General features: G+C 36.3%; 1 protein-coding gene across 2 annotated transcripts; it reads right to left on the bottom strand.

The window, feature by feature from the left end:
* Positions 1 to 30: 30 nt before the first annotated feature.
* Positions 31 to 27,525, bottom strand: LOC113051313 (G protein-coupled receptor kinase 4-like). Of its 2 annotated transcripts, none has more exons than XM_026214930.1 (16): positions 27,099 to 27,525; positions 17,714 to 17,809; positions 16,136 to 16,248; positions 15,630 to 15,707; positions 15,342 to 15,442; positions 14,017 to 14,109; positions 13,658 to 13,721; positions 12,405 to 12,545; positions 7,518 to 7,708; positions 6,634 to 6,671; positions 6,198 to 6,287; positions 5,905 to 6,113; positions 4,897 to 5,034; positions 4,645 to 4,782; positions 4,062 to 4,242; positions 31 to 2,759 (listed from the first exon to the last, which is right to left on the bottom strand). In XM_026214930.1, exons 1-15 carry the CDS (start codon positions 27,148 to 27,150, stop codon positions 4,063 to 4,065), a joined length of 1,722 nt encoding a protein of 573 aa, XP_026070715.1. In that variant the 5' UTR covers positions 27,151 to 27,525; the 3' UTR covers positions 31 to 2,759; position 4,062. The 2 variants fall into 2 exon arrangements, with proteins under 2 accessions (XP_026070715.1, XP_026070713.1); XM_026214928.1 differs by having other exon boundaries at positions 4,111 to 4,242; positions 27,099 to 27,524.
* Between the last annotated feature and the right edge of the window lie 436 nt (positions 27,526 to 27,961).

Here is a 27,961-nt window from a genome sequence, read left to right as displayed (position 1 = left end):
TCTTCAAAAATACAAGGTTTAAAAACTAACTTTCTTGTGAGTTTTTATTGAGAATGAAAAGTACATTTTAATGGCCATATGTCAACTCAGAATTTTATTGTCAACCAAAGTGAGTGCTCTTTCTCTTGTAAAACCATGGATACAGTAGCACATGCACACATATGGGAATAACAGAAGAGGAGTTTAAGTTCACAGCTTTGCAAAAGAGACCATAAAGATCCTCATAAAGAGAAAAACACATATGAGTGATGGAGCAGACAAAGGTAAAACAATGCTTCCTATTAGAGCTTCACTGCCAGTGCTGCATTACGTCATAACCCCTCCCCAGACTCGCTGGGATTGGTTGGGATTCTCCTACAAACAAAGCAGTGTTTTGATCGAGCCAGAGATGGAATCAGCATACACTTGGTTTGTTTTGTCTCTGCATATTTTGTTGGGCTAGTAGAGAGAATTTTAAGATAAAATGGCACACTTCTGTTTTAAAGAACTGCATCAAAATAAAATGTCCTATATAAAGGCATTCCATGTGGAATAATATAGGTCTTGTTGTTATTTCTACACATTTAGCAATGATAAATTTGAAACTAATTCCCATATCTGAATTGAAGCATCACCTCTATATCCCGTTTAAAATAATGGTATCAAAATTCACACAAAAGCAATGTAACATTGAATGTGCATGTGTATTATAAACAGATTGCACAGTTTGGACATGGTGCACTGTAATTAATTACATAATATTTATCATTAACAGATCAATCAATACTCCATTTGGAATATTAACTGAACATATGACACCTAAGGCAAAATCAACTGCTCATTTAAGAGCAGTCACGTGAGCAAATTGAAAGATGAAGCTTATTCAGGTAGTTTACACTGGCCTGGTTGAAATCCCTGTAAAGATTCCTGATGGCACTAAAGGTAACCATAAGAGCAGGGCAAGAAAACTAAACAGAATGTGGTGGATATTAGCAAACAGTCAAATAAAACGGTTAATTTTGAGTTTATTGGTATCAGTCCATAACTATTGCCAATTTTTCAATTTCATGTGAAAATCATTAAAAAGGAATAGCAGATTTTTTATTTTATTTTTTACAAACATGCATTTTTTTATTTTTTATATATTTTTTTTTGCTTCGTAAGATGTTAATTGTTGGACTGGAGATTACTTGTGGATTTTTGTGGTGAGCAAGTGATGTAATGCTAAATTTCTCCAAATCTGGTATGATTAAGAAACAAACTTATCTTCATTTTGGTGAGTAAATTTTCATTTTTGGGTGAACTATTCCTCTTAACCAGCTATTTATGTATATATATCCACATTACATCAGCTATCCGGCTCTCAAGATACCGGCACTGGTATCAGCCCCTGTAAACTCCATATCAGTCGCCGATTGAGCAATACGTCTGATTGTTTCCCTGTCATCTCTGAAAGATATGTTGAGGTATTTAACTTAGTTTCGAAGAACAAATGTTTGTTTTTATGCACATGACCAAAACAGGTATAAGTCACCTGATGCACAGAGATCCAAGATGTAGATTACTCATTCCATGCACAGCTGCATGAACTGCATGGAAGCTATGAAGAAATGGTCATGACTAGTAACACAATGATACTGATCAGGCGAATACATTTTCTGATATTTGGTCATTTTGAGGACATTGGCAATAGCTACTGGCACTCCAGTTACCATTAACATAAGTGTCAATGCTTCCTTCTGTCAGTACAGCTTAGTCAATGGATAGTTTCAGTTTTAAAAACATACATTATACAGTGGAGGTCAAGTCTGAGGCCACACTGAAAATTTGGGATTCTACATGTAATTTCAACCTACAAATAAATACAATGCTTTAGAATAATAAAAAAGTTTAAACAAAAAGAAAATAAAGCCATATTACTGTAGCACATTTTACAAGAAAATACTTTTTCAGTTTTTCTACTTACAAATATCATGTTTAATTCAATGTTACTCACTCTTTCTTTCTGATTAATTGTGAAATTTACTAGTCAAGTTAAATTACTTAACTTTACAACAATTTTAGTGAAGGTTATTAATCAAATATGCAAATTTGGTTTGACATAGATAAACCAAATACTTTGAATTCTAGTTAATTGCACTGAATTAGAATGATATAAAACAGAAGTGTTTTCCTTGTTGTTGTCAGACTTTTGGACCCCACTTGATACTTCGACTGTACAGTTTTTGTCAGCATTTGAGCATCAGCCATCAACCCATTTCGGCTGACCACTGAAAAAATGATAATGATGAATAGATCATTCGTACTGCTTTCTTTATGTTGACTTATCTTACCCCACTGTACAAAACAAGTGCACCAAATCTGTCCAGCCAAACAAACTAACATACAAACAAAGGCAGTGCTAACAGGAGGTTAGCATTAAAAAATAAAGGTGAGTGTTTATATTGTGCTTAAAAAGAAATACACATTTCATATTCAGTACAGATGAAAAATAATAACAATAAAAACATTACATATGCATTCAAGTGGTATTTCTATGGCTTTTTGTACAATACAACCTTTAGTGAAAATATACATCTACACATAATTCAAGTACAAATGTACAAAATTCTTTAAACTCATACCCTTTTCTTTAATTATGATACAGTTTAATACAGTTCATAAATACAGTTGAACATTCATACGTTTAGCATTCTGATTGGCAGCTGATGGGAAGTGGGAGTGGTTTTAAGTCAAGATGGCTTCTCCTCCTCCTCACTGTTGGCACTCCTAAAACAAACCTGGAAATGATGAAGAGCACAGTGGACAACTTATTACATGTATGAAGTTTATACACACTAACATAGCAAACATGAGTGTTTCTAAATGTGCCGTCACATTAGGGAAATGCTAAGGCAAATAATATGCATTGTTTCAATTTAGTTTTAATTTCAAACCAACCACCACCACTTTTTTAAGAAAACAAATTAGATGACTAAATATTTATGACTGGTCAAAGGAGTTTATGCAACCAGTACCATATTGAACACTGATTAATGAACTAAACATTTAATGATGAAAAAAATTTTTTAGTGAGCACTTCTTCTTTGCGGAGATAATCTATCCACCTCACAGGTGGCATATCAAGATGCTGATTAGACAGCATGATTATTAAACAGGTGTGCCTTAGGCTGTCCACAATAAAAGGCCACTCTAAAATGTGCAGTTTTATCACACTGCACAATGCCACAGATGTCGCAAGTGAGTGAGGGAGCGTGCAATTGGCATGCTGACTGCAGGAATGTCCACCAGAGCTGTTGCCCATGAATTGAATGTAAATTTCTCTACCATAAGCCGTCTCCAAAGGCGTTTCAGAGAATTTGGCAGTACATTCAACCGGCCTCACAACCGAGGACCATTTGTAACCACACCAGCCCAGGAAACTCCACATCCAGCGGCCAAGCCCACGATAGCTTAAAATTTTCTCTGCTATATTTTAAACTGGAGATTAAATAATTGGTAATGAATGAAAGCTTTTCAATCTCAGTGCAAACCTACACAGTTAAGTATGAACTGAAATCAGTTGTCATTTAACCAACAAAACCTTGCTATAAGTGGTAAACCAAAAAAATTCTGACGTCAAACTGACTAGTCATCAGTCCTGAGGTCTGCATTACTTTGGTTAGGGTTAGTCAGAATAAACCTAAATTAAAGGCTCAGTTTGTAACAGTGTTGTAGAGGTTTGTTCCCATCACCACAAACACACACACACACACACAGGCAAGAGACTGACAGAAATAGGATCCATTTATATTGCTACGTTTAAATTCAACATGAAATTAAAATTCTTTTTTTTTGAATATCTTGTTTTACATGTAATACATAACATTATGGAAGCAAAATAGGTTGCAAATTTCGTTTCATGTTGACTTTAACAGAGTACACTTGTCTGTTTACATTTCATGACACAGATAGAAATGAGAAGTATAGGCATGCAGAGACGGTTTTACCATTCAAGATCATAAAAGGCGAACAAAGATCTATTGGCAATAAAACCAAAATATGAAGGTGGGAAGGTCTGTTCGGAAAGAGCCAGAAAATACCTCAAGCCCCACCCCCTCTGACCACGGCAGGCGGCACGCTAGCACTTGCCTCTCGGTGGAATAAACGATAGAAGAATCCTCGCTTGGGTGCCGGGTTTGGCTTGTTCACATCCAGATCAGAACACTGTACTCCATCCATCTCGAACACATTAATCTCTTTAAAGCACTCCATCTCAATCATCTGAAATACAGACACACACACACACAACTGTACAGTGCACAATCCACTGTCCTTCATTTCACATCATGGCCACATCACCATCTAGAATTATAAATCATATAATCCATCATGAATTTCTAAGTGAAAGTTGTCTTTTATTGATTTATTGGAGCTGTCTCTCTTTTTAACTGTCTCAGATGTTTATGCCAAAAATCATAAATAAATGACACAGCTGTTGACCTACACTTCATAAAATTAAACTGATATTATATGAACTATATATATAGCAATTTGTTAATAATAATAATAATAATAATAATAATAATAATAATAATAAATGTTTCTTCAGAAGTAATGAAAAGTAAAACTTTTTTTACAGATTTATGGACATGTTATTGTGCTGTAGTGACCACAGTGTAGTACCTCATTTTGCCATGGGATGGAGACACTTCCTGTTACAAACTTGTGATAGAAGTCATCATCTGTTGGGTCCAGGTTTACACCTTTGACTGTAGAAAACTGCTCAATGTCCAGAACATCCTTGCAGTACACCGCACGTGGCTGAAAAACACATTGAAAATGGTAAGCATCCACTTGGAAAATCCACATGATTAGTCCTATAGGATTTTTTAATCAAGTAGATAAAAAAACAATAAATGCCAAGGAATAACTCACATCAGGACAGAACGGCGGGTCCAGTATGCTGGCCTCCAATCGCTTGAAGTTGATGTTGCGTAAAATAGGATGCTGTTTGACTTCAGCTGCTCCAATACCTTGGCACCCCAGCCGCTCCTTTGGATCTTTACACAACAACTGTGGAGCCCAGAAAAAGAGAGGAAAATTGCTGTCAGAGAGTGAAAGAAGTGAGGCTAAGATAGAAGAGGAGAAATCCCAGTGGAAGTAAAAGTGACCCTGAGGTCACAGTGTTCCATGACACCATGAGAGAGGACTAAACAACACTCCGCCACTACACAATCACTCTTTCCCATGTAGAAAATATTACATATTATAGCCAACATTGAACGGTTCAACTTAATTCTGAGTGTCCATGATAAAGAAAAAGAAAATCTGTAAAAGAAATGTAGTGAAAAATAAAACGTTCGGCAAGTTCTTTAATTCTTAAGTTCTTAAAAAGCTTGCATTTACACTGCTCTTGAAAAACTTTCTGCACTTTCAATGCAAGTTTAAACTGAATTAACTCCAAAAAATTTTATGTGAAGTTTTTTAATTTACTACTGTAAAACTAAGACTATTAAAATGGTTTTAAAGGTACACATGGGAATAGGAAAGTACACATTTTAATAATTAATAAAGAAAATTTTTTTTTAAGCAAAAAGGGAATTTTTGTTTACAAATATCACAAATTATTGAATAAATATTTAGCTTATATCCACCTTATTTTTATTTACCGTTCAAACTTTTCCCAAAAAATAACTTTTTAACATAACTACTTAATTTTTGCTGATTAAAAGATGTAATCATAAAAATACTTATGCCCACAAAAAAATATATGTTAATTTCTGATAAGACTGAATTGTATTTATGAATTGCTTTTTAAATGTATTTTTGAATAACTGAATACATTCAGAAAAATTAGCATTAATGCCATTGACCCCAATACCAATTTTATTAGATGTAATTCTTTAGTGAGACACCACCCAACCCCACCCATTAGGACTGCACCTGTCGGCAGATGTCTTTAGCATCTTCAGAGAACTTCTCAGTGTATTCCTCCCGGTCCTCACATACGCGGCGGTCCACCTCCTCTCTCTTCACGCGCTCTTTCCGGCGACGGAAAGGAGACTGACCCTGAATCATTTCGTATATTAGGCAACCCAAACCCCACCAGTCTGGACTGAAGGTGTAGCTCTCATTCTGAATGACCTCCGGTGCTAAAAACACATACAGAGATAAATGAGGTCAAACACTCTAGGACAAGTACTGCTGAAGAGATATGGAATGCGTTTGGCTCTTACCCATGTATCCCACCGTGCCAACGCGCCCTCGTATCGTCTCACCCTCTGGAATTTGGACGGCCAGTCCCAGATCAGAAATACGGATGTGCCCTGGAGAACAGCATCTCATTAAAACCTGCAGTATTATCATTCCTAACATGCCCAAACATGAGATGCTTCAAAACGGTACAGGGATAAAGAGTGTTGCCCTTAGAGGGTAATGATCTTATTAAAGAAGTTTAACAGGAAAACTAGATGTTTACATTTTATGAAGAAAATCTATTAGTGTTTCCTTTTGCAAAACTCGCTGCCACAATGAAAGAGTGTTCTGGGTGAATGCCCAGGCATTGCTATTTGGTTGCTAGGGTGTTCTGGCTAGTTGCTATGTTGTTGCAGTGTAGAGATGTGTAAATATAAAAAAAAGGGTGTAAAATAGTGGTGAATAAAAATGGCTTACCACGGTCATCTAGGAGAATATTTTCAGGTTTCAAGTCTCTGCAAAAACAGAGAACATTCCTATTTCATAACTGAATTTGAATAACTACTAATTAACTTATTAAAGCTGAATTCACAGCATCATTACCCGAGTCTTCAGTGTCAGATGATCTTATAAATATGCTTATATGGTGCTCAAAAATATTCTTCTTATTATCAATATTGAAAGCAGTTTTGCTGCTTAATATTTTTGTGGAAACCATTATACTTTATTCCAGGATTCTTTGATGAGAAAAAGAATAGCATTTACTTGAAATAGAAATCTTTTATAATATTATAAGTGTCACTTTTGATCAATTTAATGCATCCTTTCTGACTAATTGTTGATTTCTTTAAAAAAATTAAGACGCCAAACTTTTGAACAGTATTGCAACACATGGTCTAAATCTGAACAGTTAACCAAGTAACTTGAATGAAGATGATATAACAATCCTGCTCTATTACTAGCACAGCTGTGACCATGTAATTCCATAAAAACTATTTCCTCAATCTGCCTGCGGCCAAAATGGAAAAAAAAATCCAAATTTGTTTGCATTCATTTTGCATGTTTGAAGCCTGCCAGTATAGATGGAAAGTTAAGCCTTACATTCAAAAACATACTTAAAAATGCAAATATATTCAAATCACACAGTCAAACATTACTATGCCTGCTGCAATTCAGTATCTTCAAAATGTGCAATATTCTTCATGCAATACACAAAGAAATAAAGTCCAACTGAGTTACCACTAAATAGAACCTGTGGACCTTTTGTCATTTATATCCTGGAAAACCTTGGGAAAATCTGCAGAACGTGCAATGTATGTAAACACGGTCAAATGTGTGTGTGTTGAGATGACTAAACACACCTGTAAACGATCCTCTCGCGATGCAGATCCTCTAAGCCACAGCAGATCTCAGCTGCATAAAAGATGGCTCGCTGTTCATCAAAACCTGAGTTTCCCATGTTATAGATGTGAAACTTCAGGTCACCACCATTCATTATAGTCAACACCAAACACAGAGCGTCCTTAGTTTCATATGCATATGCCAAACTAACCTAAGGAGGAAAAAGAGAGAAAGAGGTGCATTGTTATCCATTCATGAAGAAAGGATACATGAAACTGTGTGGTGTATGTGAAACAGTCGAATGTAGCTCATGAGAATGTTTGTTCAGGTGTGAACACTTTCACATAAATCATCTGGATGACCAGCACCTGTAATATACAGAAACACATTTTAAAACTCCACAGGGTTATGCCTGTACAAACAGACTAAACTATACAGTCCAAAATGCACACACAGGAAAAGGACTGTATATGATTTTAGCCATTACAGTATCTCCATTATTGTTTTACTTTAGGATTTATTTTTTACAGGCAAAGGGCCTCAATGGTTGAAAGTTAACCTAGATTTGTACATTTTCATGCAAAACCTGCTACCACGATGTTAGGGTGGTGGTGATCAAATAAATGCTCATGAGCATAAGAGATTTCTTTCAAAACATTTTTCAAGCTTTTGAATGATGGTGTATTCTATGGGAGTTTTAAAACGTCTGATTGCATAGAAAAGTACACATGCACATCGACTCAAGCCACACAATTTCAGGTATCATTCACAGTGCAGGACTAGAAAGTTTCATACTTCGGTTTCAGGGTTTAGAAAAACCTTAAGTTGCAGTAATGATGGTGATGTTTGACTTAGCCACCCAGTCCAAAAAGGCTACTTCATCCAGTATGCAGTGTATTAACATTTTACACCAGCAGATCCTCTGTGATCTGCTGAGTGACGTGTGAGAAGAACCATTGCAGAAGCTGAAAACCGCTGTGTTAAGGAGGGGTTCTCTTTCCCTTTAGCGGTTACACCCAAGATTGTGGGTGGTTAGGTTTCAGAAGTAGACAGATTCGGGTAAGGGCTGTGAACTCAAACATGAAGCTGATGTGACTGTGAGAACCTGCGGCTCAAGAAGACCATGAGGACTATCAAAGGACCCTTCACATACAACATAACGCCAATATGAATGCTTACAAACTACATTTGTAAACCTATCTAGTCATTTATCATTTATGCCGGTTTTGAAATGTAAACAAATAAATGACACCTTACTGTATTATATATTTAGGGGTCAATAAGACTCGTTTTTTAAATGCATTAATCGTTTTAGTCACAAAGGATGCATTTAATTGATTAACAGTGACAGTAAAAGCATTTGTAATGTTACAAAAAAGCTATATTTCAAATAAATTGTAGCATGGTTTCAACAAAAATATTAAAGGGTTCTTATGATGCTTTTTTTTGAAGATCATTATTTTTCAAATACTGTACATTATTGTAGGTCTTCTATGCCCCGCCTCTCTCAAATGCATAGTTTTCTACAAAGTCCCTCCTTCCGACAAGCACAGTCTGCTCTGATTGGCCAACTGACCCAGTGCACTTTGATTGGCCGAACACTGCAAGCACTTGTTGGTAATGTAATGCCCCTTTCAAAAATCGGGAACTTCATCTTTCAAAATAAATGTAAAGCCAGTTAACAATGTCCTTAGTTTTACTATCAGTTCAAGCCTGAAAAAGGAACACAGTCACATGCAGTGTTGGGATAGTTCACTTTCTACATGAACTAGTTCAAAGTTCAATTCACAAATTTTAAAATTAACTAGTTCAGCTCATAGTTCAAATACAATATTTTGAACTAAGTTTACTAAGTTCCAAAAATTAACTAGTTAATAGTTCTTTTTTTCCATATGTTGCTGCGAGCTATTATTTTTCACAATTATTGCCACAGCCCATATAAAATCACAGATAGCAATTATTTTATCAGTTTTAACAATGAAGCTATGCGTCAGATTTCATCTTCATATACAATTTTGAATCCTTATCCAACCAGGGTTTACATTTGAGGGGACAGCATTTCCCCATTGTTGCTTTAATGCTTTGTCTCCCATTCTCACCGACCTTGTCATAAGCATCACACAATTATTTTAAATGATCATATGCCTTCTTGCTACATGCTGCTGTCGCCTCAATGCTTTTTTTTTTTTTTTTTGATGACGCGTCACGCATGCGGCGGACGGCGGTGCGACACTGGTGGTGTTGCCAGATTGGGTGTTTTTCCACTACATATAACCCGTTTACGGTGTGTTTTAGCCGGGTTTTCGCCTGGAAGGCTCTATAGAAATCTGGCACCCTATTGAACGAAGTTAACCTGAGAGAGCGTGCCATTCACAGACACCAGAATGAACGAGTTGACAGCAACGTTCATCAGGCATTAATAGAAGCACGTTCAGTTCACGTTCGCCCAAAATATGAACGAGTTCATGAACTATTGTTCAAAGAACGCGTTCAGGCACAACACTGGTCACATGACAGACACAGTGATGAAGCACATATGTGTTTGAACCCTAACCCTAACCTAACACAAGCCACGGACGGTTAAGACTCCACTGTCTCTCAAAAGCAAATATTGATCAATATTCAATATTGATAAGAACAAATATTAATGATTGAGCACCAATAATCATAACAGAGCAGAAAATTAACATATAAGAATGATTTCTGAAGGACTGTGTGACTCCGAAAGACTGGAGTAATGAAGCTGAAAATTCAGCTTTGATCACAGACATAAATTTGATTTTGGCGAGAAGAAGAGACTTCAGCATCAGCATATCAGAATGATTTCTGAAGGATCATGTGACACTGATGACTGGAGAAATGTCTGCTGAAAATTCATCTTTGCCATCACAGGAATAAATTACATAAAAAATATTTTAAAAAAACAGTTATTTAAAACTGTTTTTTTTATTTTGTCATGAAAAAAATGCAGCCTTAATGAGCAAAATAGACTTCTTTCAAAAGCAATAAAAAAAAAAAATAATTACCAACCCCAAACATAACATTTAATCCTTCGGCAATATACATATAGATAGATATAGATATGTGCAGACATAATAAATAGATCCGATAACTTGCTGTTTAAAGTTGACAAATTAATGGTAAAGTAAAAACACTGAGGAGAGCACAAGCGGTTTCCCATCTCTTATTAGTCACGGCATTATGTCACTTTATATTGTTATAGTTCACTTGTCATCCCTAACTTTTAAACATGAGGCTGTTTATCCATACTGAATGAACTTGGGCTGGAGCGTGAGTGAGTGAGTGAGTATGTGTGGGTTTAGGGTTTAGAGCTCTTGACTCCGCTCTCTAATGCTGCTGTTTGGTCAGCGTTGCTAGGTAACAGAGATGTTCTCATTTGTGAAGTAGTTCATGAAGAGCAATCGCTCCTGCCTGTAGCATGAATGTGCACAAAGACACACACACACACGCATGCATGCTCTTTCACACAGACACACATACACACGTTGTCTTTCTTTTAAATTTAGATGCGCATTAAATACCTAAAAGACATTTGCACACAGCTGCAATGTTAAGCACAACTCACCTGTATGTGTATGTGTCTGTGTGAGTCTGTGTGAGCTTGTGTGTTAGTGTGTGGGTGGGTGGACAGAGGCTCAGGTGCTCTACAGCTGTAGTGGAATGAATCAGATGCCGACATTACACTGCAGGCACTGTGAGCTATGTCTGTATATATGTTCGGCTGGCTGGCCGGTCTCTTTTAAAATCCATTGTTTTTGAGGTTCTTGAATGTTTACTGTGTGACCAAATTTCAAAAGATAGTGTAAAAAGACTGAAGTAATGGCTGCTGAAAATGTAGCTTTACTGTCACAGGAATCCATCAGATTTTAAAATACATTAAAATAGAAAGCAGTTATTTTAAAATGTAATACTTTTTTATCAACTGCACATTTTTGGCTAGTTATTCTCTTTTTAAAATCACTGTTTTTTAGGTTTAAAATGTTTATGGTGCGTTTAGCCAAAAATATAATTTTCTTCAATACTTTGTCATTCTAAAGTAATTCTCTATCATCCGTGGAACACAAAAGGAAAACATTTAGCACAATGTCCTGGCCCCTTTTCTCTATTCTGTAAACGTGTATGGGTTTTGGGGCTCCAATAATGACCCAAAAAAGTATTTTAAAAGTCATCCATATGACCAGTGCACTATATTATTAGTTATTATTATTATTATTATTATCTGAAGCTATATAATATCTTTGTGTCAAGAACAAACCAAAATGTGAATCGTTATTCATTGAACGTCTTTGTTTACATGCATTCAAGTTTAATGTCAAGAACAAATTGTTAACTAGATTTCTGCCAAGAATATATGTGTACAAATTTATATATGTAAAAAAAAAAACTTATAACAAAATATTCTGTAAAACTGGTATTCAAAATCACGGCAGGAACATATGAACCCTCCAAAGTGTGTTGGGACTATTTCAAGGACTGCTGTGTGATATATGCTGTGTAAGAGTATATGTTTACCATGAGAACAGCTTAAATCTCTCTTTTTACACCGCAAATATTCAATGAATTTGTATGGATGATATTTGGGATCACAGCCAAATAGCTGCATCTCTCTGTGATTTAGCTAGTCAGGAGGTAAATGATTCAGTTGGTAGGAATTCATTGTTAACTACTACTCCAGACAATATTTATCCCAACTACCCATGAAAAATTCATGTGAAATTGATATTTCGAATATTGTTCCTATTTGAGAACCTCATGGAAGCTGAATCACAGAGAGTGTGAGTCAACGGTTTATTGCACAAATAATACAGACAAGACCAGCATGCAACTGAGACCGTCAGGTAAAGATAAACGTAAAAAATGAGGAATAAAAAGAAAGTAGTACTTACTACAAAACTACTGTTAACTTTTTCTAAAATGCGTTTTTCATTTAATGCCATTGCTTCACCTTTTCTTTTCTTCACCCGTTTCTTCTCCAGCTTTTTACAGGCGTACATCTTACCAGTGGCACGAACCTGGCAGGCACAAACCTGGTGAAAAGAATAAAGAAATGCATTTTAATGACCTTTTCTGCCGTCCACTCAGTTTTATAATTTGAATGTAATTTCTTTATAAAGTATTATTCATATCTATATGTATAGCACTTTTTAAACTAGAAAAAAGCAACAGTGCACCTTTAAGTATGCCTGCTGTGTGACAGTTAAATAGGTATTTAAGGTGATTTTGAAATATAAGACATGTTTTTATATATTTTACGTATGACATGATTTAGGGCTGTGCAAAAAATCGAATGCGATTTTCATGCACATCTCATCAGTAAAGACGCTCCTGCAATTAGAAGTATATCTCCAGCACGTGCGTTCAGATCAGGGTTGCCAGGTTTTCACAACAAATCCTGCCCAGTTGCTACTCAAAACTAGTCCACAACTAGCCCAATCGTGCTTCCAGAAGGTTCCCCATAAAAAAATTCTTCCCGGGGTTAAAATATAAGTTTTTTAGCAGGGTTGCCTTGGTAAAATTCGCATTTTAGGGGCTAAATATCACGTTATTGGTATTGGGGTTGCTTCAAACTGCGGACATGAAAAACAATCGCAGACTTGGCAACACTGGTTCAGGTGGAGTGGCAGTTACTACACAGAGACGTAGTCTACCGACAACTAACACAAAATCGTTTTCAAAATTCTGCGATTTTAACATCGATTTTGTGTAGATTGTCAGTGAATTATGGCTCGGTTTAGTAAATGCCAACCAGTGTTGCCAAGTCTGTGGTTGTTTTTCATGTCCGCGGGTCAAAGCGACCCCAATGCAAATAACGTGATATTTAACCCCTAAAATGCGAATTTTACCAAGGCAACCCTACTAAAAAATGTATATTTTAACCCCGGGAAGATTTTTTTTATCGGGTAACCTTCTGGAAGCCCGATTGGGCTAGTTTTGGACTAGTTTTGAGAAGCAACTGGTCAGGATTTGTTGTGAAAACCTGGCAACCCTGATCTGAACGCATGTGCTGGAGATATACTTCTAATTACAGGAGCGTCTTTACTGATGAGATGTGCAGCCCTAACATGATTTTTATATATTCTAATATAATATGTCATGTCAAATCCTCAAGTAATGATCTGACACTAATGAACCTACCCACCTCACCAAATCCGCCCTTGCCCAATACCCTGTAGTGTCTAAAAGTGTTTTTGGTCACTGGTTGCCTGCAAATTAAATACAGTTCAAATCAATTCACCGCACACACACACAAACACACACAAAAAATATATATAATAATACTTTTAGGCCATTTCATAACTATGCTTTGCAACCAACGGTTATTTTTTATTAAAACGAACAGATTTATTTTTGTTGTATGAAGGTCATGTTAAAACTTGGAAACACTATCTTGTAGATTTTATTGTTAAAATATGAAAATCCATCATAAAAAGTGAAATACAACAACAACAACAAATAAATAAATAAATACATAGAAAAGCCAATAGAGATGCTACTTACCTCTCCAACCACTTCCACTGAAGAAAACGGGAAAAGTACACTGTCTCCTGATATGCTGAGAATGGCTCTCCTCTTAAATATTCACGGACTATCCTGAATAAAAAGAGAATGAATGCTTGAGACGTACGTGAATGGTACGTGAATATGGTAATTATACAGTATCTGTCAAAATACACAATAGCCTTTGTTACCATCACTGTACCATATTACTGCCATAATACTTATTGCTACAAGCCATTTACACAAACAAAACTACTTAGACTTTGATGTTTTGAAAGCAACTGAGGCGCTTCTATGCCATGAAAAACGTCATTAAGTTTGTAGCATCTTCACTTGTTGTTAGCAACTCTCCAAAACCTGAATGATGATGTGTACATGTGTGACTGCAGACGAGCATCATGATGCCATCCAACCCTTTAATTATGAAACACGCAAATACACAAACATACACTTCAACAAACACTGTGTCCCCATAGAGATTTAACAGGAAGGGTTAAAGTACTCCACCTCACCCCCTCTCCAACAGAAAGGAAGCTTAAACTAAACAGAACTAAATAACTGGCCGAGGCAAAACACAAACACATAAAACTGTTTAGATTCAAAGTCACGTGTTCACATTACTCAGAGAAACAGTACGACTACAGCGAATGGTTCATTCTATAACCGTAAGTCTTCACTCTAATACAAGTTTAAAAAAAAAACTGAGATCCACAAGCATTTCACCACAAAAAGAGCTGGATAAACCAGTGATTCCACTTCAGCCTTGACAATCCAAACACACTGAACTGAAGTTCAGAATTAGCACGTGTTAACACACAGACCAGCCTACAGCATAGGAATAGTTCAACTATTAACTTTTCACAAACATTTTAAGCAGCACAACTGTTTTCAACATTGATATTAAAAAGAAATGTTTATTGATCACCTAATAAGCATATAAGAATGATTTATGAAGGATCATGTGATTGGAGTAATGATGCTGAAAGTCCAGCTTTGCCATCACATAAATAATTACTAATAAAACACATTTAAATAGAAAACATTTATTTTAAATTATTTAAAATATTTTTGAATATTACTCTTTTTACTGTATTTTTGATTAAATAAATGCAACCTTAGTGCTCATAAGAGACTTCTCTCAGAAAAACTAAACAATCTCACCAACCCTAAATTATGGAATGGTAAAGTAATTTTGAAGCATAGTTCAGAATGTATCTTGGAGATTATCTTTCTTTCCAAAAGTTGTAGTATATATGAATTAGCATATACCTACAGTAGTTGGCTGGCAAATGAACTGACTTGGCATTAAACGACATTGTTATTACCTGAAGCACTCCTGGAACAGCTCTCTACAGGGACTCTGTTCCAGTTTCTGTCTGCATTCCCCAACCACATCCTGAGCGATCTCTGGCAGATGAGCAGCCGACTACATGAGGAAGACAGTATGGGAAGGAGGGAGAGAAAACAGGAAGAACGGTTGATAGAGTGCAATTCAAAAAAAGAGAGAAGTTTAAAGTTCAGTCATTTTTTCAGCAATTCTTTCAATAGACACGTGCATTCAGGAGAGCGTGAGAACAGGTGTGTGCAAGCAAAATATTGAATTCAATATTTACCCCATTATTAAAATATGTGTCTAAAATATTTAAAGCGACGTCTCTTCTCTTCTCATCCGGAGCCAACTGATACAATGCCTAAACACACACACACACACACACACACAAAAACAAATAATGCTGAAATGACCAATGAAATTCCAGTATTTGCTGAATGGTAAACAACAGTCAGTACACTCTTAAAAATAAAGGTTCTTCATTGACATCTTTGGTTTCATGAAGAAACTTTAACATTTAGAGAACCTTTCAGTTGCACAAAAGTTTCTTTAGTGCAAAAAGGTTCTTTAGATTGTCAAAGAAAACCTCAGAGGTTCTTTGAGGAACCCAAAATGGTTCTTCCCCCGGAACCACTGCAAAAACACGCTTTATTTTTTAAAGTGTACACAAAATGTGTATTTCATTAGAGTGAAGGTGAGTATGGTTCTATGTGTGTGTCAGTCTGAGAGAAAAAGACAAAGAGAGAGAGGTTAAAGAGAGGTGTGGAGATTTGTGCAGAGATTTCATACCACAGCATCCAGGAACTCTATGCACCGCCGTAATTTGGGCTGACTGTCACAGAACTGCCGAAATAACTGACGACCAATTGGTTGCTTCTCACAAATGCTAGTGTAATCCCTCTCTGAGCACGATAAACAGGAGAGACAGAGAGAAAGAGGGTTAAAACTGTCTTTGTCATATGATTTTTCTCATCTATAATCTTTAATGGGTCATATTATTAAATATTAAAACGACCCCATAAAAAAATTAATTGTACTAGGAAAATGAGAGAAAACAGGTGTTTTTACTATAACTGCACTCGATTGATCAGATTGTGTCAAAATGATGACATTGTTTTTTATTTGTATCATTAGATATAGTCGAGAAGGTCGAGGTGATGAACGGCCTAAAATCCCAATTTTAAAGAGGTATACCATTATCCATTTAATATTAGACACTTTTAATGCTAAGTTATGTTAGAACATTTCTAATAGATCTCACAACAAAACATGAAATTTCAGCCTTAATTTAGAATTAAAGTCACCTGACACAAAATTGTACCACGTTCGTGGAATGTGCCAGACAGACAAACTTATTCAGACCGACTCACATTTTCTGGACCTTTGGGAAATAATAAAATGCTTTAAATGTATGATATGACCCCTTTATTAAAATATTTCCTCTGTACACATACAAAGTGCAACACTCAGCAGACAGCCGCGACACTAAATCACAGTGAAGGTGAGCAGAGCTCAAGCTGAGCGCTTGTGCTGCAGGACTCTCTGAAACCCTGCAGGCCTGGTGGATTCTGGGCCAAGAGGAAACAGCCTCAGCCGGGACTTCCTCACTGAGCCAAGGTCTACAGCTGTCTGACGCAAACACACACACACCTGCCCACACAGCAGAATACAATTTTAACTGACAGCAACATTCTAAACCATATAAACCCTTTAATGAAGAATACACTAGTAAGCATGCTCTGTTTAGTGAACCACAAACTAAACCAATCCTTTTAAGGAACCAAATTAAAATACATATGTTAATATGTTCTTCTTTTTAAGGTGAACTGGGTTTCACAAATAAAAAAAGGAAACCTTTTGTGAAACTGATTAATTATTGGTGAAAATTGTGGTACAATAGTATCTGCAACTAATTATTTAGTCCTTAATTGTAATGGAATAAGTTCACTGATTGTTATTTAAATCAGGGATGAATTAACAGAATAGTTTTAATGGCTGAAAATGCTAATAATATAAATCTGATCCTTTAAAAAATAAAATTATTAAAGTTCAAGATCTTTAAGTTTATGTAGTTCAGTCTATAAAAAAGTCTGTCTACAAATACAAGCAAATTAGTATTTTAATACCTTAAATCAATGGCTGTCAATTTAGTGCAATTAATAAAATAAATAAATAAATGTACATTTGGGAAATAATTAATTATATTTTCTTAATGAAAATTGATAAATGCAGTTAATTGTAATTATTTGAATTAAACAGGCATATTATGCAAATAATTTGAATTTATGGATTGATGACCCCACCTAAAAAAATATTCAGCCAGAGCTCATGTATAAATGATTTCTCTTTTTCATACATTCATCTTACCGACAGTGCGTCTAAGTTCCTCGCACAGACTTATATGAGGCAGCTTGAGCATCTCCTTCCATTTCTTGCTCCGCCCATTCCGCTTCCCCCCTCCACCTATGAGAGAGAGAGAAAGTGAGATGAACACAATGCAAATTACAATATCATCAGACTCTGATGCTAAAACACAGATATGGCTTGACATCATATCAGGTGTTTTTGTTTTTTTTTAGAAAAATCACGATTCACGATTTTATCACTATTCTTTGTCATGTTGGTTTTTCTATTTTGCAAGTTGTCTGAGTAGTACTGCCAAACTGATTTTCCTATTTCAAAAGCCTTATATATTAAAAAAGAATGGCAGACATTTAGATTAAAGTGGGCTAAGACAAAAATCTTTGTCATTATTTTATCTCTGTCATATAAAAATAACAACAAAGATACACATTACAAATACACATAATATACAGTAAACAATAAACAATAAACAGTGCTTTATTTTTCATATACAGTAGATGTGATAACAGTAGCATTCAAGAAATTAAATGAACAATTTAACACTATATACACTTCCCTGAATGAACAATACATTAGCCGCTTTCCACTGTTGGGCCAGTGCGAGCCAGGGCTTAAAACAGGCCGCGCGTTGCTAATAGCCTCGGACTATCAGAAAACTAGTAAGAAATAAGTCACTGGAACTAGCACGATTACAAAACGAACATGATAAAAGCGGACGTTTGTTTGCATGCTTTGTTAAATATTTAAATCCAAAAGCAACAATGTTTTATTATAATAAGTGATGCACTGATCATAATGATATAATTTATCAGGATTGAAAATTTGTCACAGAAATAAAGCATTATGAACATAGTCTGCTCTTCAGACGAGTCTGCTTCTGTTTATTTGAAGTAACAATAGCCTATATACATCACATTTAGAAAGAATGATAATTTCTATATTTATTGATTGATTCTATATTATGGCTATGCGGAGCTAAACTCTCGAGATGAGACTTATGACAAATGAAATATGTTACTAAATATGTTACTAAATATGTTACTGATTTCTCCAGCGGTCATGTTTACCATGTTTACTATGGTAATGTTAATGCCTATCCTGCATAGTCTTTTGCATCGCTTATAAATATTTCTGCCTTATATGGTGTTTATAATCCACATAGGATCAAGTTATTTCAAACACTCGCTTCTGACTGAAAGTGAGTTTTGAGCTCAACTTATTTTAAAAAGTTTTTAATGCTGGTGTTATAGCTGCTTTCTGAAATGATCCGTGGCTCTGACGTTCTCCAGACGCGGAGAAACTCCGCCTTTGTTCATAACCACTCCTCTATCCCCAGCTGGCCTGCTTTGCCCAAGGTTTTCATCAGGTAAAAAAACCCAGGCCGTTGGCCCCGAGTAAGCACCAATGAGGCACGATCAAGCCCCGGAAGTGACAGTGGAAATGCGACTGGCCTTGGCATGCACTAGCACGCCCCTTTTGGCCGACAGTGGAAAAGCGGCTATTGATTCTTTTTAAAACAACTGTATTTAAGTTCTTCAGTCAAGAGCAGTGATTGATCTTTCTTTGTATTTTATTGTTTTGTTCACCCAAAAATGTTAATTCTGTCAACATTTACTCTCTCACGTTGTTTCTCAAATGAGTTTCTTTCTTTCTTCTGTTGAACATAAAAGTTATTTTTGATAAATAACCAAACAGTTGCTGTCCCCAGTAACTTCCATAGTTTTTTTCCTACTGTCAAAGTCAATGGGGACCAGCAGCCAGCAACTGTTTGGTTACCCACACATTCATCAAAAGTACTTCTTCTGGGACAACATCAGAGTGAGTAATGGCGACCATTCACGGTGCGATTCTGAAGGTTGGAACTTCGTGAGCCCTCACACGTTATGATTGAGTTTATCCAAAAATTCATATGGAGGCAGTCACATACGACATGAATTTACTATGATTTTACAAGCTTTTACAAGCATTACGTTTCACACCAATCATGAAAATATTGATTCGGAGGACGAAATAATTTTCTTTGTGGCTAAGAAATGGCTTATGATGGCCAAAAAAAGAAACAAAGACATGGCAAAGAGAATGGCTGAATAGCAGAGAAAAGCATGGACTTTCTGTTCTTCATAAACAACTTGAGGTGAGAAGGCTATTTCTAGTAGTTTTGCCAGAAATACAACAGGTATATTCATTCATAAATCTGAACGGGAAATTCTGTACAATTTGAAATAACAATAATGAGCTGTATAATTAACTAAAATTACCATGTAGACTATTTATATGCATAATATGTGGGTTTTATCATCTTCTGATGGATCAATTTTTTTTTAACATGTTTGAATACTATCGGGAGGTGCTCGTAACGTTCTCAGATCGCCCTGTAATTGTTCTTATGCTGTACAAGCCGCGACCATGCGAGCATCTGCGATTTTCTCCCGAGAAAAAAAACATCAGTGAGCTCGTATGACAGCAAAAATCGCACTGTATATGCCCGGCTTAAATAAAGAGAGAATTTACATATTTGTTTGAGCTATACCTTTAATGACAAGCCGCATCATGTTTAGTAGTATTAACAAAGACTATAGAATACCAAATACTTGCACTCGTATAGTTTTGAATGGGGAAAAATGCAACGCTCAATATGGCTGCCAATTGCAGGAAACCCCACCTTCTGAATGAAAGAGCCAATCGCTAATTGGTAAAGTCACTGTCATGTCACTGCAGCTGCCGTTAAAAGCATCTAAAATAATTGTTTAACTCAAAATATACAAGCAACATACAAGAGCATAATCAAAAGCTTGCTCTCTTGAGGCCAAAAGCATTCCTTGTATGTGGGAAAACAGTTTTCCTCAAAACTGAGGAATGAGAAGAGTTTATCCTCCAGGATTTACTGTAAATTCAGTGACTCCAAAATTCCAGCAACATTACAGACAGCCTTACAAGTCAAGCTCTTGAAAAACAAACACACACACTCACACACACAATTAATTACCCTTGGGGGGGGGGGGGTCAAATACTTTTAAGGGGTGAGTAATGTGCGTCTTATTGTTTGTTTCATCCATAAAAATAAATCCATAGCAATGCAATTTTGCAATGAAGCCAGTCAATCTGCTCTAGATAACATTTGTTTGTCTATGTACACATGAATACAAATGTCTTTGGTTGTTGTATCCCATCTCACCTCATGACTTCAGCATGCCTCATGCTATGAATGCAATGTTTTTAAGATGAAGTGTTGAGTTGAAAACAGAAAAACATGTCTTTTTACATAATAAATTAAAGGGGGGGTGAAATGCTATTTCATGCATACTGAGTTTTTTACACTGTTAAAGAGTTGAATTGCCATGTTAAACATGGACAAAGTTTCAAAAATTAAGTTGTACGTTTGAAGGAGTATTTTTGTTCCAAAAAAACCTCTTCCGGTTTGTCACAAGTTTTGGAAAGTTTTTTTCGAATATGGGTCTGTGTGACGTTAGATGGAGCGGAATATATGGGTCTTAAGGGCACTTCTGCCAGAAAAGCGCGCGCTCCTGTATAGCAGAGCACTGAGAGCACAACAGACTTCACTGATCAGAGCGAGAGCGTCGCGAAATGTCACAAAAGAAGTGTGTCTTTGGTTGCCAGGGCAAGACAACCCTGCACAGATTACCAAAAGAGAAACAGCATTTCGAAGATGCTTGTTTTACAAACAAGGCCCAGTTTGACGACGGATTTGCACATCGTTTATTTCTTTAAAATAATGCAATCCCAACGGAAAAGGGTCACGATCGTGTGTTGGAACCGCATGCGGTGAGTAAAACTGCTTCAAATATCTCTGTGTTGTTAACTTAGCTATCGGCGCGTAAGCACATCAAGTAAACAACATGCGATGTTGTCATCAAACTGCACTTTCCACATGTACAGCTTAAAAAAAAAAAAAAAAAAAAAAAAAGACGACATAAAGTGGAACTTAGTCATTTTCCAAAACCGCTAAGCAAATATGTACAATTTCAGTACATACCACATAGAGACGTCTTTGCTGATGCTGCTCTTGTTAAATTTCAGCCTCTGGATCTGTGTCACAGCTTCCAAACGCTCTCAATGCAAAAGCTTACTCGCGCTCGTGATTCTTTAGCTCCGCCCACACGTCACGCCTCTAGGCGCTCGTGTTTTTCCGGGAAAAATCGGTACAGACTATCTTTCTCTCATAAATATAATAAAAATAAAGACTTTTTGGAGTTATGAAGGATGCAGTACTATTCTATAGGTACTCAAGATTAACAGGATATCGAGTGAAAACGAGCATTTCACCCCCCCTTTAACTAAATTGACAGCAACTTTAAATATTTAGTTGTTAATGCATTGTGATTATTAAGATAATTTCTATATCTAACATAAAAAGCAGTCTCTCCTAATTGTAATTAAGTTCTAACATGGTAATTGAGACTGCACAGATGCACCTAGTACAACATGTTCATTCTTGCATTTGATTATACATTGACAACGTATCACTCACTAAATACTAATGCAATAACATGCACCCGCACACGCACGCACAATCACTGAGTTGTTTGACTCTCACACGATTTACTCTAAAAATACAGATATTAGCGACCGCTGAAGTTAGACAAAGAAAGAGGAAATAAATATGCCACAAGTCAAAGGTCTGTCTATGCAAGGCTGTTAGTTTTGGAACATGTAATGTAAAGCTGGGCAAACATATTTTCTGTATTTACATAACGGCACAACAAGATAAACAGGAAGAAGAGCAAGATGACTGGCTGAAAACATGACAATCAGATAAACATTCATTTACTTCAAATCAATTTGCCTAGTACACACGTGCAATAATTCCAACTATTTACTCATTATTCAACACAAACAGAAACACACAAATGTGAAGAAACACAAAGATTATGCCATTTCAGCATTCCCCTAAAACGTACTTGGGAAGCTGACATGAAATGCTTTTGGAAAGTTGGCATGTCCTGTCATACTTCATCTAAAAGTATTTTAAACAGCATTTTGCTTTTAATAAAAAAAAATAACTATGCACACAGCATTTATGAGCTTACATTAATTGTGAGATTACAAGAATAAGGAATTTAAAAACAGTGGAAAAACTTTTGAGAATGAGAAATGATGACCAATTACTTTCCTTTGTACATTGGTGTAAATTGTAACATATACAAATGTACATACATAAAACCTTTAAATTAAAAATAAGACAAATATTAAATGCAGTGTGTGTAGAAAAGAATCACCCCCCTTTAAAATTGTTGTTGCATTGTAGCCTGAAAAAAAGATGGATGGTTTTTGTTTTATCCAGCTGTATTTACTCAGTGCAACTTATAGCATTCAAGTGAAATATATAAACCCAACATGTGAGAGAAAAAAAACAACAACAATCACTGTGTAGGAAAATGGATCACCCAAGTGTAATTATTTTGTTAAAGCATCTTTTGCCTTAATTACAGCCTTTTAGTTTGTTGGGATATGTCTTGTACTGACTTTGCGCATCTAAGCATTGCAATATTTGCCCAATCTTCTTCTCATAACTGCTCAATTTCAGTTTAATTTAATGGTAAGCGTTTGTGGACTGTAGTCTTCAAATCATTCCACAGATTTTCAGTGGGGTTTAAGTCTGGGCTCTGACTAGGCCTTGCAAGGACATTCACCTTTTTCTCCTTCAACCACTGTGAGATCAGTTTTGATGTGTGCTTTGGGTCATTGTCACGTTGAAAGGTAAACCTTCTTCCCGTTGACAATGTTCTGGCAGAGGGCAGCAGATTTTCATCAGGAATTTGATAGCATTTTGCCCCGTCCATTTTTCCTTCTACCCTGACAAGAGCTCCAGTCCCTGCTGCAGAGAAACACCCCCATAACAGGATATTAACAACTCCATGCTTTACTTTAGGAATACTGTTTTGGAGGATGGGCTGTATTGAATTTCTGCCAGACATATTGTTTGGTGTTGAGGCCAATAATAACATTTTAGTCTAATCTGCCTCAGAATCTTCAAGATGCGTTTTGGCAATGCAATGCGAGTTTTTTTTTTTTCTTGCAACTTCTTTCATCCAGTTTGGAGTGACATCCTGATCCAGGGAGGGTCTGTCTGTTGTACCAAATACCTTCCACTTCTAAATATTAGACTTCACTATGCTTCTAGTAGGGGTGTGTCGGTACTAGCATTGGTACCAAATGGTTCTCTGGAAAATTCCAAATGGAAGTGATTATCCTTATCCCCTTGGAGTGGGGACTTTGGAGTAAGCAGGGCATGTGCATGCCATTATGTACCATTGGGAATACACTTGGCAAAATGAGCAACACTTTCACTTGGATGCTATAGGTTGCACTGAGTAGTTACGGCTGGATAAAACAAAACCTGTCCTTTCAGGCTGCAAAGCAACAAAATGTGATTATTTTAGAGTGGGGTGATTATTTTCTATACCCAATGTACCTAAATCATTTGATGAAACCTTTTTTTATTTCCAAAACTTTATTAATGTAGTAAAAATAATAATAATAATAAAAAAAAGTTTATATGTCCTCAGAAATGCATTTACGGCCCTATAATAAAGAAAGGCTCTATTTTTGAAAACAAAGGCCTATCTGAGAAAATTGTTACCCAACCTGTTACTTACTCTAACAAAATAAAGTGAAGAATATCTAATCAGCTAACACACTCAAAGAAAAGAGAAGCTACTGACGCAACTGTGAACAAAAAAGGTCATTTGAAGAAGCAGTGATTCGCAATCTTTTTAACTCCAAGGCCACGACTGTCCAAAAATATATTAAGCTCCCTCCTGTGCTGGCTAATACATTTCTGCTGTTTGTTTTCCAACTTCATTTTAATAGAAATTAGGAGTGTCAATTGATTAAAATAATGAACTCGCTATGTTCTGCAAAAATCACAACAACAACAGTTATTCTGGGGACAAATAAAAAAAGACATCTGATATAACAGTTTACATGTTGTTTTTTAAGCCTTTCAGCATTTTAAATGGTTTTTAATCTGATTTTTAATTATTTATATTATTTTAATCTTGATTCACCTTTTGGCCTGCTAGTATGGCCTAGCACAAAGACAAAAGCTGCAACAATATTACAATAGGCCTATATTTTATTACTAATTAAAAACTGTAGTTAACTAACATATTTAGCTAACATATTTGGCAGCAATTCTAGTAGCTATTTATCGGAGGTTTTATGCACAGAATATATTAAAGTTTAAATGGAAGTAAGGACAGATATTTTTTCCATATTATGATGTACATCAGTGTGTTCTATACATCAGTTGTTGACTATTTTGATATGTGGGCATTAAGTCACACTAGACTTTGAGCAAGCAAAATGTCTTCAGAGTTCGGACACCAAAACGGTCATGATATGACCATAATTTATTCAGCATAAATTCAACACATAACAAATAATAATGAATGCAAAAATACAATCAAATCCACTTTCCTACAACACTGCAGTTTTAAAGGTATTTTCATTTAATTCCTCTTGACACCGTGACATATCGATCTTCTGTTGGTCACATGGTTTCAAGTGATACAAATTTGCAAAAGTTCACTGAACTTGAACTTTGGGATGCAGTCAAACATCTTTGTGTGAGATTGTGTTTCCATGTTGTGTGACTGCCCCTTTATTGCACTCAAAAATAGGCTTAGTTTCAGGCGGGAAGAAAGTCGACCGGAAGTTGAAGTCGGCCACGTGCCACCATCTTGTAGCAGAACTTCACTTGCGTTAGCATCCCATTGACTCCCATTCATTTTGGCGTCACTTTGACAGCGAATAATTTTACATCTGAGCATTTAAAGACTCCATATGTCCATTATTTATTTCTAAAGATACACGACAATGTATAAAGTGTATTATGTGTACAAATGTATTTTGGCCCTTACAATTTTTTTTTGTAAAAATAGGCTAAGGATTCAGTCATAACCACTCGACTCTCTGTCGCACAGTAGAGAAATTACCGTACAGACAGGAGGAGAAGCTCGCAGGCAATTAACTTAATATGGCGTACTGGCGTTACAAAATACTATACAAAATAATTAATCAGAATACTTACTCCTGCTCACTCACGCCACAGAACTCGTTGCTCAAGCTCGCCGTCTCTGCAAGATTAACGATGGCAGTTTGCACGCACAGCTACTAGAAGATTTACATTTGTCAGACAGGTTGCTAACGTCATCAAGCTTAGTTTGAGTCTGCGCGTCAGAAATGGAAGTGCTAAAAAACGCTAAAAATGGGCTTCACTTGTCTCAGTTGAGATCCAATGGGGTCGCTGTGTCCTTTTCTTTTACTATCTATGCGTGGTTTAAGTGGACAAAGTGATTTGAGAAGTCCTGCATTCACAGTGTTGCCAAGTCATCGGTTTTACTTCGGAACTGGGCTAATTTGTTACTGTTGCCTCAGGTTGTTTTTTCAGTCCGCGGGTGGAAACAAGCCACTCCTCCCACTAAAACGCGATTATGAACACGATTTTAACCGTGATCCAATTTCACACCACATGATTGGGCTAGATTTGAGTAGCAATTGGGCTGGTTTTTGTATACATCACCAGAAAGTCTGCTATTTTTACTTGAAGATCCACGTATGAAATTTTTAGAGAAGAAATTTATATAAAAAAAATTAACAAGATAAATGCACAGACTGTTTACAATAAGATAAATAACATGCATTTAAACGATATCTGAATTTTCATTTCATGCGGACTTTAAAATGAATACTGTCATCTATTTGTATTACAACACGCGTTCGTACTAAACGTTTTGATTCGCCAAACTTGTTGACAATTGAGTAATAGGCGGAGTTATACGCGAGACACAAAAGTAGCGCCGGTACGTTGCCATGGGCAACGGTGAAATAACACGTTTGGCAGCGATAATAAATAAATAAATACATATTTTACCGCTCAATCCCGCGCTTGACCAATCAGAATCGAGTGGTCCAGTAATAGCGAGTTTATCACAGATAAGACTGTGGTCCAGTAAGGAGCAAACCGACTTCACTCATTTCACAGTGCACTTCTTTGTGCGCAGATAAGAGGGGCAACCTCGAGGCCTACAACTGCAGTTCAACCTCCCTCCCAGGTGAAGAGACGGGGATGGGTTGGTACAGTCTCTGGCTGGTACACTGCGGTCTCTGCGTTATGAATCCAGGGAAAAATACATAGTAATCTCCATTAGGGGTCTGACAGAGGAGACTGCATAGGAAGTGCGTACCAGCATACTTGATGAGATGCTATTTAACAGAGAGGACCCTTGAAGAGGCTCATTAAAGACTGATACAGATGTGGCGAATATTCTCAGATCCAATAAGACACTGAATTCAGCCTCGTCCATGATAAAGTTAAACGGGATTCATAAAGAGATAACTGATTGCGCCATTGCGCGTCTCTTACCTTCCCTCGCCTTCAGCAGCACGGTGTTGGCAACGATATTCTCAATCTCCATTGTCAGAAAAAAGATCCCATGCAGTCCCGATACATTTCACTTAGGAGAAAAAAGACGAGGACGGGCGCGCTGTTGGTGGCGGTGATGATGAGGATGATGATCGGTGGTGAGGATGGTTGTGATCGGCGTGAATTTGGCGTTGGCACATTGCAGGTTAATTGTATTTCTCCATATCTCGCTGTTGAACCCCCCACCTTTCCGCTCGCCGTGGACATGTACTCCCTCTCCCCCTTGTTAGCATTCAGTGCTCAGCAGTCCTTCCTGTCTCGAGCACTCGCTTACACCGTCAGCTCTGGAGGAGGAGGGATCATCTTACAACCAGAATGTAACCCAGCAGTCTCAGAGTCATCAGGGCATTTACATTACTGCCAAAACCTATACAATGCTTCATGCATAAAATGCACCTTATCAATACAATATGTTCCTCTTATTCTTTTTTCTGTTTTTCTTTTTTAGGTCTGTTACTTAGAACCATCACTGAGACAAATTTTAAAATTCTAAGGACAGATTTTCATTTATTTAAATGTTTGTAGTGAAATCGAATAACTGGTTTTTAACTTATGTTAGAATATAAATAATTTACAAACAGCGTAGAATAATTCTATGTTAATTATAATTTTTATAGTATTTATATATAATATATAAAGTTATTAATATTTGAATTAACACACCTGGTAAAAAGTTAGCAAACAACGTTGTCTTCTGAAGTGCTTGAAGCAATAATTTATGTGCCTAAATGTTTTAAAATGAAGTTTACTTATTAGGAAATAGTAGTAGTTTTTTCAAATAAGGTTTTCTTAAACGTAATTAA

Source organism: Carassius auratus, chromosome 32 (assembly GCF_003368295.1).
Source record: "Carassius auratus strain Wakin chromosome 32, ASM336829v1, whole genome shotgun sequence".
NCBI lineage: Eukaryota > Metazoa > Chordata > Actinopteri > Cypriniformes > Cyprinidae > Carassius > Carassius auratus.
The sequence above is the reverse complement of the archived record's forward strand: the minus strand, read 5'-3'. Positions and strand labels throughout refer to the sequence as shown.

What these genes read in the sequence shown, in the direction of transcription:
- LOC113051313 (XM_026214930.1), bottom strand. Translation starts at nt 27,150, where the DNA reads ATGGAGATTGAGAATATCGTTGCCAACACCGTGCTGCTGAAGGCGAGG. An exon ending in TATTCTCCTAGATGACCGTG is followed by an intron (nt 6,288 to 6,633) that starts GTAAGCCATTTT and finishes GCTGTTCTCCAG; the next exon opens with GGCACATCCGTATTTCTGAT. An exon ending in TGGCACGGTGGGATACATGG is followed by an intron (nt 6,114 to 6,197) that starts GTAAGAGCCAAA and finishes ATGTGTTTTTAG; the next exon opens with CACCGGAGGTCATTCAGAAT.